This window comes from Drosophila kikkawai, chromosome 2L, assembly GCF_030179895.1.
Source record: "Drosophila kikkawai strain 14028-0561.14 chromosome 2L, DkikHiC1v2, whole genome shotgun sequence".
NCBI lineage: Eukaryota > Metazoa > Arthropoda > Insecta > Diptera > Drosophilidae > Drosophila > Drosophila kikkawai.
Genome location: NC_091728.1, coordinates 11967128 through 11983585, shown reverse-complemented (window position 1 = coordinate 11983585; position 16458 = coordinate 11967128). Strand labels below are relative to the sequence as shown.

The 16458-nt window shown below is 39.0% G+C and overlaps 1 protein-coding gene across 1 annotated transcript; it reads left to right on the top strand.

Moving 5' to 3' along the window:
• The first annotated feature begins 4250 nt into the window (after nt 1-4250).
• Nucleotides 4251-5228, top strand: LOC108082662 (uncharacterized). The gene has a single exon (XM_017178160.3). The coding sequence runs from the start codon at nt 4337-4339 to the stop codon at nt 5171-5173; it is 837 nt and encodes a 278-aa protein (XP_017033649.1). The 5' UTR covers nt 4251-4336; the 3' UTR covers nt 5174-5228.
• Nucleotides 5229-16458: the final 11230 nt, after the last annotated feature.

Genomic DNA, 16458 nt, shown 5'->3' with positions numbered 1-16458 from the left:
CCCCGGAAGCATGCATTCGTTTTTCCAGCAATTTTCACACTCAAGCTGGCATGCACTTTGCTGCCACCCACCACCACCCACCACCACCCCCAAAGCAGCCTTGTTATCTGACAGCTGCACTTACGCAATGTTACGCATAAGTGCCCCTTGGCACCTAGCGAGTATTACACTTTTTATTTCACTCTTTTGCCCACTCAATGCTAGTTATTCTGGCAAATATTTGAAAAAATTCTCCTTGTACTATTTATTTTAGCTGTGATTTATTTGGATATGTTAGTAACATTTTATTGGTTACTTTACAAGGAAAAATATTTTCATTAATAGGAAATACCATAACTTATTCAGAAGTTTCGTAGTACCAAAAAGGGAAAGCCATTTCTCTAATTAAAGAGTAGCTTTTCCTTTTTGAAATACTTTTTTTTTTAGGTAAAAATTCATTGAAAGCGCCTCGCGTAAAGGTTTCCGAATGAAGCGCATACTAACAAAAGAATCGAATGCCGTTAGAAAAGGGAAAATGTGTGGAAAATTGGGGGCGGGAACCCAACCAACCAACCAACCATTGCAAAAAATGTAAAACCTGTTCTGTCATCGGAACCAAATAAAAATTTGCATTCCATCGGTTGTCAATGGGCTGACTTCCCAGCCCCGTAAAAGGTGTCTACTCTTTATTAGCCATCGTGACTAAGCGCGGCTGATGAAACTTTTTCCCGCTGACAAATTGACTTGCCACATGGCCCAAAAGCGTCGAGCTCGGCTAATAACTCAATAAAGGAAGTCATGCCCTAAACCGTCTGCCACTTTCAGCGGATTTCCTTTTGTGGGGCGGCAGATTTAAGCCGATTTCCGCTTGTTTGTCACACAATTACAATTTGTCAGTTGGGCTGAGGCTCAGGCTCAGGCTCAGGTTTGTGGCTTGCGTCTTCCTTCGCCCGTCTTGATAGCCTGCAAAAGGTATGTATCACGGCCTAATTAGGGATAATCGCTGGCCAAACAACGGCTAAGGAAAGGCGTTGAAAGAGATTTAATAAGAAGAAGCTCGTTTGTGACACCAGACATTATTATGAGTTACATTTTGCTTTCATTTTTAAAGGGTTTTACTATTTAAGTTTTACACTTACGTATTTTTGTTAAAAATGTTTGAAAATCTTTAAGCAAGAGTCTTTATGCAGCAGGCATAACTAAGTAACCATCTTTGGGACCATAAGATCTTCAAGTCTTTGTAAATGATCAAGATTATCTACCATAAAGGAAATTCTTTAAGCTTGTGTTGAGTCGCAATAAATTATAATTTCCATTTATAAACTTAAATATTTTGTAAATTCATGACGAACTACTTTACCCAGAAATCCAAAGTCGATTGTAGAACATCGATAACCTGCACAAATTGCCAGTGCACGGCGGAGCCGCAACGCCTACAGGCCTAATGACCGCACGTTGAACATCTTGTCCTGCGGTCACCATAAATAACAGGAAAGCGCATTTGTCATACGACCTCGCCCCACCTCGTCACCCACTCCGCAGCCATTCACCTTTCGGCAAACTGCAGTCCTTGGCCTTTGTCCTGGACGTGTTGGGCTGTAAATCAGCTCATTAGTTAAGTTGGCAGCACCTCGAGCTCGCCTAAGACTGGCTTGGGTAACACGTAGCTGCTTTTGCAGTGAGAAAAACGATTAATATATAAGAAAATAATAAGCTCAGTTTAAAATAGAATTTATAATCGGATTTTTATTACTGTTTTACTGTTTCTTTTTTAGGTAATTTTATGGGCATTGATTATTACCTTAAATTTCTCTCAATAAATATTTTTAGCTTGGAAAGCTATTTTCTCGCTGTGCAATTGTTTGAGGCTTGTGCGTCCACTCGTTAAGCTTCATTTAATCAAAACAAAAGTTGGTCTGGTGAAAAATTACCCCATACACTGGAGGTAAGCGGCGGACTAAAATGCCTCTTTGAATGCTAATAAATCTCGTTCGGTGCGTGGCCGGGATGCCTATCAACGCTGGATCCTGGATCCTGCTAACCTTTGGCAGCGGCAAGTATAATTTAAGCGGCCGAATATCTGCGAAAGTTGTGTTGGACCCGGCCAAAAACTTTGGCAAGCGGTCCGAATCAGAGTCGAGGGGATTTAGACGTAGTTGATGATAGCCAGGAGTTAAGCCAATGAAGGATGGGATTGATACGGCAGGACGAGTGTGCGGGAGTTAATGAAGCACGCCTTCCGAGGATGAGAGGATGCGAGGATGCGAGGATTCGTGGGAGAAATATGGCCAGTCAGCTGTCGATTGAGTTTAGTGCCTGATGATGATTGTTCCTCGGGGGTCGTGACCCCTTGCTGATTGCCCAGTCCCGGTCCGGTTTCAAGTGAGCGCTCTGTTATGGTTTGAAACTAATCTTTAAAGATCATTAGCTCCGCTCACCGAAACTTTTCACAACAATAATAATTTGCCAAATGGCCCTGGGGAGGGAAAGAGAGGTCAGCCCTTACATTAAGATGTATATATATATATATATATATTTAAGGACACCGTGAGCGATGCCGGCCATAATGACGTCAAAGTTGTCGGGAAGCTTTTCATATTGTTGCCTTTAACATTAGCCTTACCTTTTCGCGCTATGATAATGATAATGAGCGTAATGGCGGCGGGTTGAGGTGAGAGCTCCGCCGATGACTCGGAGCTACTCCAGGTCCGCTAATCTTAATTACTTTTGTTTAATTACTTTGACGTTCTGCCCGCGACCATGACAAGCCAACTTCCACGTCCTCATCCTTTCCGGCATTGTTTCCACTTTGAAACGCCCGAGGTCATGCAGCTACTCGGCAGCTTCCTTTAAAATAAATAATGTTTACTTATTATTTTTGGCGGTAAAAAAAAAACAAGAAGGTAAAAGCGAAAAGAATGCAGTGGAGGGAACTTTCCGCAGTTAACAAAGGAGCTCGCGACTTACCTTTTTGCCTTCGTGCCATAAGACAAATAAAGGCCACATGCTTTTAGGCGCTTTGGCATCCTGATTGTTCGTGCCTGACCTAAGGCACTCGGTTAAAAAATTCCAGGAAAATACTTGCGTATTTTGTAAACTAATTTAGTGATTAAAATCTTGACCCGACCGGGGATAGCCAAAGGGCTTGGCCAAGGCCCAGCCAATTAACATAATAATGTTGATTTTTATTGCTGCGCCAAAAGTTTTGTCATTGACTTTCGGCCCAATGTTTGCTCAAGTCTCACTCCCTCCGGCAAGCCTTGGCTTGGAACCCGGAGCCATGATAATTTAAAGTGCCTGACTTTCCGGAAATTTGTCACGCTTAAATGTCACAGCCGGAGAGGCCTTATGCCTTATGCCCCAGCCCCAGCCCCAGCCCCAAATTGTTTGATGGCACATTAAGTGTCTGCTTGCTTGTGGGCCTGCCACAAAGTGCGCACTAAAACTTGATTTTTCTCTGCTCTTTTGCTGTCATCAAATAATTTATGAGGCCAGTGAAAATCACACAAACCGAAACCAGAAAGTGTCCAATATAAATTCCAAAAGAGCCAAACGAGCAAAGACAAGCTCCAGAGGTATTTTACACTCTTAATTATTTAAGTAAAACTTGTAATACTCTATAATAATGATTGTTAAAATAAATTAATTTCATGAATAAAGATTTCTGTTTTAATTTCTGAAAGGTGGAAAGATCATTTAAGAGCCAATGATGAAAATTTTAATTATATTGTTAATAAAATATTTATAAAATCATTGCTTATATGTATTACTAATGTTTAAATATAGATTTTTTTCATTATTATCAAGATAATTTAATAATTTTTTCAGGGATATTTTAAAGATACATTTACCTTTTTTTATTTTTTGTTCAATGATAATTTTAAATAATTCTTAAAACAGGGATTCCTGCTAATTTACTACCAATTTACTAGAGTTAGTTAGTTAGTTAGTTACAAAAATATTGTATGTGTTTCGAAATGAACGTTCAATAGGTATGACTTGAAATGTGCAGGGTATATTTTCACCTACGCCACTTCAGAATGCGTTTTACAGGCCATGGCCTCAAAAGTATGCAATAAATGTTAAGGCCAAGCTGAGCTGGCCAGGCGACTTATGACGTGTTTAAATACCAAGAGGGCTTAAATCCACCAACAGAAGCTACAGAAAAAAGCCGTTAAACTGCTTCAGGGAAAGCCAACAAGAAGGGAAACGACAAAATAAAAATCAGGTGAGCCCAAGTGATATGTTTATCACTTGGCACCGCTCCAAGTAAGCTGTCCACTAGATTTCAGGCAGTCGATACAAAAGCACAAGACTTCCCAGCAACTGGAGTTGGAGACTTTCTCCAAATACAGAGATGGTGAGCCAGACGGCGATTGCAGCCACTGCCCTGCTGCAGATGTGGGGCAAGTCCCTCTTTATGGCCCAATCGATGGTCGATTGCTCGCCGGCTCCTACTCTGGGTGGCAGCATCTTCCTGGTGGCCATTCTGCTGCTGATGTGGAAGTGCAATATCCTACCAAAGCTCTACCGGCAGCGTGCACCATGGATCTTTGCCGTCACAGAAATCCTGATCACTGTATTCGCCACGGAACTGATCATGCATCTAGCCTGGTGTACTTACGAGCGTATCACCTACAGAATGGTGCAAGTGGCTTGCTATCACAAGGTGTGGTGCGAGTTCGCACTGATGGCGATCATAACCGTTGTGGGGGCGTTTGCCTCACTCTGCGTGGTGGTCGAGGTGGTGTGCCCAGCTCGGATTAAGGACTCCCTTGGCGAGGTTCTGGACATCCTGCCCGTTCCAGCGGGTGCCGCATCCTTGTTAAATTACCTCCAGGATGTGCGTACTTATGTAATGGGAGTTATCTACTTTAGCCAGCTGACCAGGGAGCAGCGTCTCCTCGCCGTTCGAGCCTTTAAGCTGCAAGTGCAAAACTCAAAAATCACCAAAAATAAGCCGTCGAAGGAGCACCAAGAAGAAATGCCGGAAAATCCGATCCAGGAAGTGCATTCAGATGAGCTGCAGCAAAATTCGGGACAGGAGGAGCAGTCAATGGAGGAGAAGACACGGAAACTAGAGGATCTGCAGAATTTGCTGGATTTACAGGCAGATGAGTACCAGACGTCACATTCGGATCAGGATCAGGATTCGGGGCCAGAGTCGAAGCCGTTCGCCGAGTCCAACGCGTAAATTGTTTATTATTTATACAAATTTATGCCAGCAGCTGTTGCTATCGCCAGCCTTATTGTTGTCGTCCTTTCTTTTTCTTTTTTGTTTTGTGGGTTTTGGGTGTTGCCTTTCAGCTTTCGATTTTCCGGCATTCGGTCGTCCTCCTTTGTTTGCTTTTCATTTTTTGCTCCAACTGTTTTCCTTGCGGTGGCCATTTTAATGTTTGCCTTTTTTTTTGTTCGCCTTCCCCGCCGTTGCCATGTTAGCCGCAATTGATTTGCCGTAAATTGTATTTTTAATCTGTCCGACAAACGCTCGACATTCGATTTCATTTCGTTTCGTTTCTTTTTGGAATATGTTGAAAGCGATGCTGTTTGTATTTCGGCAGGGCCAATTGGATGCGGTGGCTTGGGGGAGCGAGGATGTTAATGAGTGTGTCAAGGGTGTTATTTATGCGATAGGTAACGAAGGCAGGTTAGGAAATCGTTGAAACCTTTTGATTTTGTAAGGGATATAATATACAATGTGAGTGATATATTTTTTTTAGAATTTAATTATATTTAAGCGGATAAAGTTTCCGAATTACCTATATACATTTCTTCATATTTAGTTTATATATATTTTTTCTTTGCTTAAAATAATATATTTATTTAAGAACAAGTTTGGTAAAAAGTTGGAAATATAATAGTCTAAATAAGTATAAATATATTTCTAAATATATTATTATATATAGTGCCGCTGAAAGCATCGATTGTGGCATTCATCGCTTATTTCAAACCCTGATTTATAGACATCCCAGCTAATATATTCATTGTATACTTCAGAAATTACTGAAGTTTTTATTAGAATCAATTTAAATTCGTAGTATAAATTAAAGTTTATTTTTCTGTTTACATACACTGACGAGCAAAACTGTAACACGAGTTCAATACTCGAACTTCAAAGCTCTGTATCTTCTGTTCTAATGTATAGATTCTAAAAATCTTAGTCTTGTTTTGATGGTATGTGTATACACTATGTTTCATAAAAATTTGAAGTCAATCGGTTGAGGGAGAGACATATGCTTCAGCCAAATGTAATAAAAGTCAAATGTTACAGTTTTGCACCCATTGTTCCAAAACTTTTTATTTTAGTTTATAAGCTATTTTAACCGTTGAAATTAATTTAATTACATATGGTTCACTGAGCATTGATACTTTTAAGTAATTTTTGCAAAGAAATAATTATGGGCAGTCAGAAAAAAAATAAAATTATTGATTTGCTGATAGCAGGTGAATCTGTTCGGAAAACGGCTGATAAATTCGGTGTTAGCCATATGACTGTGCAGTGATCAAGAGAACACTGTCTGGAAAGTATTCCAGTTAATTATTGTGGTCGACCAAAAATTTTAAGTGATCGCGACACACGCTATGAGGCCAACTTGGTCACGAGCAACCGCCACATAACGCGAGTAAAGCGGCGGTGATGCTTAATTTAAATGTCATTGCTTGGCCATTTCGACGCAGTCTTGTTTAACTAGGTCTAAAAGCAAAGGAGATTAAAATGAAACCAGCCCTGACAAAAAGGCACATCAGTTTGCGCCATAAATTTGCTGTAACTCATGAAAATCTGACTATAGCGGATTGGGATACTGTAAGTCCCCGTAACTTTCGTCTTAAAAATGAAAACTATTCCAAAATTTTTGGGTTTTCAAGGTTATATAGTCGAACTAAACAAAAATTGATCGATTTGAGTCAGATGATCGCTCCTGGTGTTGGACTAGAGACCCCACCAAGTAATGTGCGGCAGGCCGTCAAGCACGGTGGCGGCTCAATTATGGTCTGGGGGTGCGTACATGAAAACGGAGTTGGTCCGCTGGTGTTAATCGATGGAGTAATGCGGAAGGAACTGTATTTAAGCATATTACGACAAAATCTTCCAGTAGCCATCGAATATTTTGGTCTTTCTGTTGAAAATTGCAATTTTCAGCAAGACAATCCCCCAAGCATTTGTCCTATTGGGTCCAAAATTTGATATCTACACAAAATTTCCAGTGTATAAAGTGGTCACCAGAGCCTCCATATATGAATCCAATTGAAAACTTATGGAGTCCTGCTAAATCGCAATTCGCGAGATATGCAGTTCCTCCAAATGGAATGATAGAGCTTTTGGAGAAGACAAAGGACGTCTGGTACACCAGTCCCCCTGAATTTGTGCTAGGCTACAGCCAGAGTATGCCAAATTCCATAGGAGAACTTAAAAAATCAAAGGGGCTGTGGAAACATCATTAAAAAAAATATTAATAAAAATATTTGATCGAAAATAACCTGGGTGCAAAACTGTAACATTTGACTTTTTTTACATTTGGCTTAAGAATAGGTTTCTCTCTTTATGGAATGACTTCAAATTTTTATGAAACATAGTGTATACACATACCAACAAAACAAGACTAAGATTTTTAGAATCCATACATTAGAACAGAAGATACAGCCCTTTAAAGTTCGAGTATTGAACTCGTGTTACAGTTTTGCTCGTCAGTGTAAATCTTCTAAATCTCCTGTACATTTTCCTTTTCAAAACTTTCCCAGCCAACACAAATATTTTTGGGGCAATTTATTTGTAGATTTTTAGACGCAATCGATTAAATTGCAAATTGAGCGCTGGGTCGCTCTTCAAAGAGCGAGTAAATAAAAATAAAGTGCCAGAAAAAACAAGAGTCGAACATTATTTTGGCAATTGCTTTGGAAATACTAATATGATTGACAGTCGCCGGAATCGCATTAATGTCACTCCCAGGACACGTTCACCCACACCCACCCCTCCTGGATCCTTTGGCAGCCCCACAAATGTTGGCCCAGTGTTGAGTAATTGAATTTGTGCTTGTGATGATTTCATGTTGATGGCGTCGAGCTGAATGGGTTCGGAATTGGAGAACAAGGACGAAGTATATTAAATATTTCACATCTCACATGTCGGGCAGGAAGTCAGGTGTGTAGACGTTCACACTATTGTTTGTTTTCCGAGGGAATTAGATTAACTGCAACTGCATATTTACTCTTCTTTAAGGACCTTGTGCAGAAAAGAGTTGGATTTCGGTTCGAGAGTAAATATTATGGCATTACCATTGACATGGCTGGACTTACTTACCCCGAAAGTCACTTTCGAGTGAAATCAGAGTTCTGTGTACATAGCTTAGGAGATTATCTTCACGCACTCTTGGATTAGCCCAGCTGCTCTTGGTGCTCCCTGCATTATCCGAACTTAACTGCCAACTGTCGTTACATTCCACTCCTTAAGGATGCGTGATAAGGGGGGGACGCTCGTTCGGGGCTCCTGTCAACGCGGCGGATGGAGAAGAAATATGTGAGCTCCGGGATGGCAGCGTACATATGTTAGCACATTTTTAAATGTATTTGTGTCAGGCTGGGAGTCGTGACTGCAGTAAATTCCTGACTACCCGAAAATTCCCAGAAAACGGAGAATGGCAAACTTGCTTGAAATGAGCATTTCAACATTTTCAACTTAAGCAAAGGACCTCCGACAAAAAAAAAAAAGGAAACAGGAGGAGACAGGGAAACTGGCAATGCATGTCTGCAATTTTTTAAGCAAACATTTTATTTGCTGAAATGCTAGGAAAACACGCAAAAAAAAGGGGGAGCGAGAAAAGGACTTGAGACACACAACCCACATCAAAAGAGCAACTTCTGCATCTTTTCTCGGCACTCCATGTCGATGTTGTCCCCGTGTTGTTGTTGCCGTTGACATGCGCTCCTGTTGACATTCTGATACAAATCTTCAATAAAATAAAAGCAGCTCAAGTGGCCATAGCGTAAACAAAAGCAGTACTAGAAGCAGTAGAAAACTAAGGAGACAATCTGGTTGATGGTTGTGGGGAGAATAAACATGAGGCATAACGGTAAGTGGAGCTATGTAAAAAAAAAACAGAAGGACATGGCTCAAATCTGACTTGATGAGAGCCAGTTGATTGCCACTAACTTGGACAATTGTTTGATAAGGCAAATATTTTATTCAATGACCATGTCTGCTATCTACCTTTGGCTTAATAAATATTTTATATTTGGTAAATACAAAGCTTTCTTGCAAAACATTTACGTACTTGGATCTTACATGGACTATATTTGGCGAAGGTGTCAGATTTTTACTTTATCCTTGGCCTTCATGTTTATCAAATTTATTTAAAAATTATTTATATGGAAATATTTTTATACAAAGCTTGTTTTAAACTTATTAAAGACATATAACTTATGCTGTTTCTGCTGCCTCAAATGTATCTTCAAGATACAAACTAAGTTATTTGGCATACTATATATTATAAACAATACCCTCATTCAATCTTCAAGTTATCTAATAAAGTCTTCAGATATAATAGATCATCCCACCGATAGGCCTTAAATTTGTCACAATTAATTGGCCGCGACAGACTCTTTTGGTCCACCTAAGCCCCGTACAATCTACATCCAGTCTGAAAATCCTCCGTGACATCTGTCCCGTGGATCCTTTTTCTTGTTTTGGGCGGTGCTCTTGTTATCCCTGCCTGTGGTCAAGCATATGGCACAGGACACGGGACAACATGTTGTCCGAACCCTACAACACAGACACACTCACAGTCTCACCGGGAAATCACGTAACAACAACCACAACAATAAAAAGGCGACGGGGAGAGGGGAGGCGAAGAAAAAGTTGTTAGCCAATTTACTAAATGTCCAGTGTGTGTTGAATTGTTGAAGCTCGTTTGCCGCTTTGTGTACTTTTTCGTGTTTCGTATTGAATAACAAATTATTTGTAGCATATGCTCGGGGCCTCCAAAGGACCCAGGACGGAGGCTGAGTGGGCGTTTAACGGCTTGTGGGGCTAGCCTGCTCGGTGCGAGTCCTGTTGGTCGAGATGGATTTCCGAGATGGAAATGGAAAAGAGTAAATAAGTTGAAAACAGGAATTAGTCCACTTAGTTGTGGGATAGTTTAATGTTCTCCCCGGACAGGCGCATCGAAGGAGGTTAAAGTTCAGATGTAGTCAACTTTTCCGGCTCTTTGGCACAACTATCTTTTTTCGGAATGGAAAGTTACGTGAGTGATTTCCCAATGAATATGAGGCCACAGAAGGAATACGCTTTTGAGTGCCGAGCAGCGTGCAAGTTTTAATACAATTTGTAGGCTCTGGCTCGGGCCCTGGCTCTTCATTAGGATTTTTATTCCTTTTTTTGGCTGTTTTTATGGCCTGGCAGAATCGAGAAATTTATTGCCGCAAGTTCAAAGCATTTCGATGGCTGGCATTTTTCTAAATCGACCTCGACACGCCTGCTGCATTTTCAATTGCATTTCCAATAAATTGTTTCCAGCCTCGAGGAGTTCCCCCCTCCTCCCGCTCTGCTCCCCCGGCCCCCACTTTGCCAAATTGGGTGAGGATAAAGAAGGAGGGAAAATTCGCGTAGCATTTAATTTTCACATGACTCTGGTGAACTGCAACTGAGAAATGCGTTTAGGGTTATCGGGTGGGTCCTCTGGGGCGGCAAGTGGGCGTGGCTGGGTGTAATTAGGCACTGTTAATTAGGTCGTAATTGGAGTTTTTGAGAGAGGTTGCGGGCTGCCAGCGGTCGGGAGTAAGTCGAGGGTGACGACTCCCCCAAGACATTACTTAGGCGTAATAAAAGGGGGTGAAGTAAATGATTGCCGCAAGTCGTGTCGGTTGCTCTGGGAGCAATGAAAACTAACAATCTGGCCAAGACAATTTCTATAAAATTATTATTATTAGCTTTTAAATTGGTTTAAGACGCTTAAGGAAATTTTGTGATTTCTACATAGCTTGTATACCCTTTACTTACATCGTTCAAATGCTTTGTAATTTCTTTTCAAATGTTTACTAAAATTTGAATAATTTGAAGTTATATTCCTATTCGTATTCATTAGAAATCCTTCTTTGGAATTCTATATAGCAAATGCTGTAAATGAAAAAATTGTACAATCCTACACCCTACACAATTATAGAAAAATGATGATAAGCCCCAAAAACTTGATTAAAAAAATCAAATATTTCTAAGACAACCCAAAATCTTTAAAATTAATATATACATATATAAAATTAATCAAGCAGTTATAATTCATAATTTATTTACAAGATCTACCAAACTGGTTGTATTGTGCTGTTGGAAAGTTCTTATGTATTAATAGGATATTCAAATATACATACAAAAATTACAATTAAAAGAAAAATCCTTTATATACTAAAGATATCGTTATATGAAAAGCATCGGCTGTACAGAGATATAGCCCTCCGATTGTGGAATTTTTAGGAAAAACCGAAATGCCACCAGGTTCATAGCAACTATAAAGATAATAACTAATCTCCTGTAATGCTAATTAGGAATATATAAACTTTTTAGAGATTTTTCAATTCAAAATAATTATATCCTGCAATAGCAAAATAAGATTAGGACTATCTTTCAAACAAAAAGTATTTGCTTTAATGTTTTAATTTTAAAACAAGTTGTATCCCCTAATGTTTTCCACCCACAATAAATCACACTTTAACAGAATTCAACATTTTATTAGGAATACTTTTATTAACTTAAATAAGTAGTAATTTTACCCTTCACTGGCGTCCAAGCATAGTCCGGCACATCCTGGTAGCAGCATCCTTTTGACGGTCCCAAAGCCCAACTGAACTTTAATTGGACATGGCCTTGCCTTTTATAATGTGCCTTCGGCCAATCGGAGCCAAGAAGCGAGGTTTCTAAATTCCAAAAAATGCGGGTAGCGCAGCTTAAGTTGTTGGGGTTGTTGATGCCAAAAGCTTTGTGAAACTAAGCTTGAAAGCTTGAAGCTTTTCACAGGGGAAATTTACCATTATTTTATACAACTTTCAGGATATTTTCAATATGTTAGTCAACATAAATGTTATGTCAAAAAGTGGTAAATTATGTTATTTTGCAGCTGTACATGCATTTACAGGGAAAGTGGGGGAGCTCTTAACAGCAATGTTACCACTAACAGATGTCCTTAAAATGTAACTGAACAGTCAGGATTTAAGGAAGCTTTACAGGGATGTAAAAAAACATATTATGTTAAGAGAATGTTTACAGAAATGTTAATGTAAATGCAAACACTTTAAAATAGCATTGAATTGTTATAATTTCTTTAAAAATAAACCTAAAATACAAAATAATAAGTTTTAATAAAGTGTTTTTAAGTTAAATTTAAACTTAATAAAATTAAGAGTTTTATATTGTTTCCTCTCGCATTATGCCCTATCAAAGCTGGTTAAAACTCAGTTCCATGGAAATGTGAAAATTGCAGTCTCTGCCGCCGAATTGACAGCCATTTGGCATTCGATACTCTGGCTTTTGTGGTTAAAACAAATTAAGTGGAATTAATTTGACTTTCTCTGACTTTTCACCTGTGCATCCGCACACTCACTAACACACACACTCGCCCTCACACACACCCCAACGAGCCCAGCCTGTGCGTATGTGTTGTTGCTGCATTTATGATTTCCGAAAAAGCCTCGGAAAATAAGTCTGGAACAAGCCTTTGTTTGTAATGCTCGTTTTGCTGTTTCGCTGTATCTGACATTTCGAGTAGCTCTCTCCTCCCCTCTTCCCTCTGCATTAAATATTCATCATGGAAAAAGCCCAGGAACAAAAAAAAAAAACAGAAAAAGAGCCCATATATCCACCTGTATTCATACAGGAGATGTTTATGGTAATTTATACCCCGGTGCGGAGATTGAAATTCATGTAAATAAATTGCACCTGTAAAAATAATTAAAGTTGAAATCGCTCGCTCGCTCGCTAGCTGGCGATGGCTAAAATATGAACTCCACCTTTCACTTGCCAGTGCATAAATTTACTTCCCCACACAGCCATTTATATCTGGGCTGCATATATATATATATATATATATATATCCAGCTACTTGTTATTTGTTATATAGTGGCGGGCAAAAAAAAAGCGGAATAAAATAATATAAAAACTTGCCCCAGACGACGGAGCACTTGAGTTGTGGGACCTTCGCTTCGAGTGGACTTCAGACAGCCCCTTGCAATAACAAGGACGATCCACGTGCAAAAATTCTTTTGCTATTTTTCGAGCAAGGCAGCAGCAGGAGGAGGTGGTGGCCCCGACAAATATTTTTATAATTTCCTTTTCGTGAAAATTTGCATTTTTCTGTTGCGCTGCGTTGTGTTGTGCCTGCCATTTCCGCTTTGCGCTTTGCCACTTTGCCATTTCCGGTTTTGACGGCTCGACGGGAATTCTATTCCTTGGCCATAATTGCAAAGTTCCCATCCCTTCCCCTTGCTCTGGGCCAGGCTCATCCCAAAAGAATGTCCGCAAACAATTCGGAGTGATTTTCAATGCGAGTGCGAATAAAATTAAGCAATCTTGATATACCTGAGGCATTTTTCTGCTTCAGTCTGCACCTAATGGCTTCGGAATCGCACGGAAGTTGTCTACAATTTGAGCAGGTCCTGTCAGAGTTATTCACACGAATAATTAATGCTCGTTTGCTTGCCAAATTTGTGGAAGTTTAAAAAGGGAAATGGGGAACCATTCTATTCTTACTTATAGACCTTAAAATATGGCACAAGATGTGTTTTTCTTTTCCGGTTTTACTTGGTATTATATATGTCCTTATATATATATCCTTTTTATATTGTTCAACACCAACCATAATAGCACTTACTTTAAAGTAGATGTTTTCCTTTCGTTCTTTGCATTTTTAAAATCATTATAAAAACAATATTAAAGACAGTTTTTATTGTTATGTTTACATTGTTTAACAACAAACATATTATAACCACCAGTTTCATGCTTATTATTTTCTGGCACAATTTAAATTGAAATTTTTAATAGGATTAAATTAACCCTGCGGAATATACAGGTGTGGTTTCCTCTTTAATGTCACAAATTTTTGAATCTCAGCTCCCAACTCGAGGCTATCATCCCAACAAACCGTGGCCTGCATAATTGCAACTCATTGACAATTGATTACGCATTACTGCAATTTAATTATTAATATTAATATATCAATTTGTATTTAATTCATCCTTCCTGTGAAACAGAAATTTATTTGCCATCCATTAAATCTTTAATAATTGGACGGTTTCCCGGGCTGCCGCACGGCGACAGGGAGGGCGAGGAGTCTAATTAACATTTAAAATTATCAGCTGGCATAAACTGTTTGATGGCCATAAATAAATGCCGAGGAACGGAGGCACAAAACTTTGCAGACAAGGCAATATGAAATGCAACAAAAGGACAATAAGGAGGCCAGTTCCGATGACTGTTTCCCTTGTCTCTCCGCTCCATTGTGCCGGCAGGGCGATGGCTATGGGCGCTGGCGGCGAATAAAAAACAAATATATCAAAGCGAACAAGAGGCATAAATGTAGCATAATTTAAATAAAATTGCATTAATATGTTCCCTCCGTCGAAAAGGACTCCCAGCTGCCGGCGGTGTGGTGTGTCCTGGGCACGGTTCCAGCCAAGAGCCTGGATCTGCTGGCCATAATTCATCTGGGGCAACCCGAAATCGCACAGTCTGCTGCTCAACAAATTCACACCGAAAAATCAAAAAGCAATAATGATGCTCGAAATGTGAACAACCGGGTGGAGGGGGGGGGTCTGCTAAAGGGGTTGCATGGAAACCACCAGGGGGGAAACGAAGGGGAGCAAGCATGTCTGGCCACTACGGCGGACAAGTGTGTGTTTGGGCTACGTGGCAAACTTTTCGAGTATTTGTCGTTATAAATTTGACATCAATTGCCACGGCATGTGGCCATCGGAGCTCTGACAGCCTAGGTGAGGGGCCCCGAAGTGATTTCGGGCGAGGAGAATTGGCCTGGATGCGAGGAAAACTCTGAGCAAGCTTTGAGGTAAAGGAGAGTCCTTACTGAGTGGAATAGAAATAAAGGTGCCTAAAACTAAACGTAAATTTCTGTAAATTAGGCTTCAACCACACATGTATAAATGGGATATAATTTAAATCAATTGAAACAATAATATCGTTGACCTTTATTATAATAGATTTGAAATATTTATAACACAACATACATTTCTGAGATTAACTCGAAAGAAAAGTGTATGTCAAGCTGCCAAAGTTCAAAATCAAGGATTATCTTAAAATGGTAGATATATCTTTATCCTTGTTATCGAGGGATTTAAGTATTGTACTCTTACTTGCAGTTGGCCATTCGCCGTGCATTCAATGAAAATGCGAACTTTGAAGGCCTTGTGATTAAATCAAAAATCAAAATTGTAAAAGTCTTACAAAAAGCCTTAATACAGGTAAATGAAGAGGGAGCAGGGGCAGCAGTTGTAAAGGTAAAGGTTTTCTTTTCTGTTAAATATATATTTATATATATTTTTTTTTAATATGTAAATTTTCTTAATACATACCATATGTAGCTGTTTCAACAGTTTTTTTTCTATCAGTCAATCCACCTAGAGAATGACATTGTAAATAAGAATTGGCTGCTTTCCGAAAATGTTCCATACAAACATCCTGCTAAAATTGTATCTACTAATCCTTTCCTACTACTATTTTTTTATTATTTTGGTCTACAAGTTTTTGAGCTGTCATTTATTTCAAATAATTTCCCGCCAAACAAAGGCTGAAGAAACCTTACATTTGCGAAACTCATTATTCGGAGCCCTGACTTAACGAAGGAACTACCAAGGATGCAAACAGGCTTGGATTTCGTCCCTGAACTAGTTGATTTTCAGTTATAACGGTACTTTCCCCACACTTGGGTAAAAGTCCACCATATGGCGGAAAATTTATTAAAAATTTTATTTTAATTTGTTAAAAAGTAAGAACTAATACCATTTATATATATGAAACTTTAACAGAAAAGCTTTCCAGAGATTAATAAAGTTTTTTATTTAATATCCTTACTTCTTATGAATAATAATTTAATTACCATGGTTTTGCCAAAATCCCAATAAACACAATATATTTATACGTCAAATGCCCTAAATAAACTAAAATAATTCAAATATGATAATCGAAATGCTGAAAAACAAGCTACAATAAAGAATGTATAAATTAATATTTTTTTAAACATTTTAGACAAACGACTAGCGTTGCCAGACTGTGGGGTTTTGATGGTTTCAAGCTTTCTAGTGTGCCCAGATGCCAAGAAAAAGAATACTTTTTCGCACAGTGATATTAATTATGAAAATGTAATAAATCATTTTATTTTTAATTCTAAAAAAACTAAAACATTGATTTAAAAATGAATGTAACTTTTTTTTTATTGTTCTTATTATTTGCGAATTGGTATTATGGCGCACACGCTTTATGGTCACATT

Coding starts and splice junctions, on each gene's coding strand:
- LOC108082662 (XM_017178160.3), top strand. CDS start 4,337: ATGGTGAGCCAGACGGCGATTGCAGCCACTGCCCTGCTGCAGATGTGG.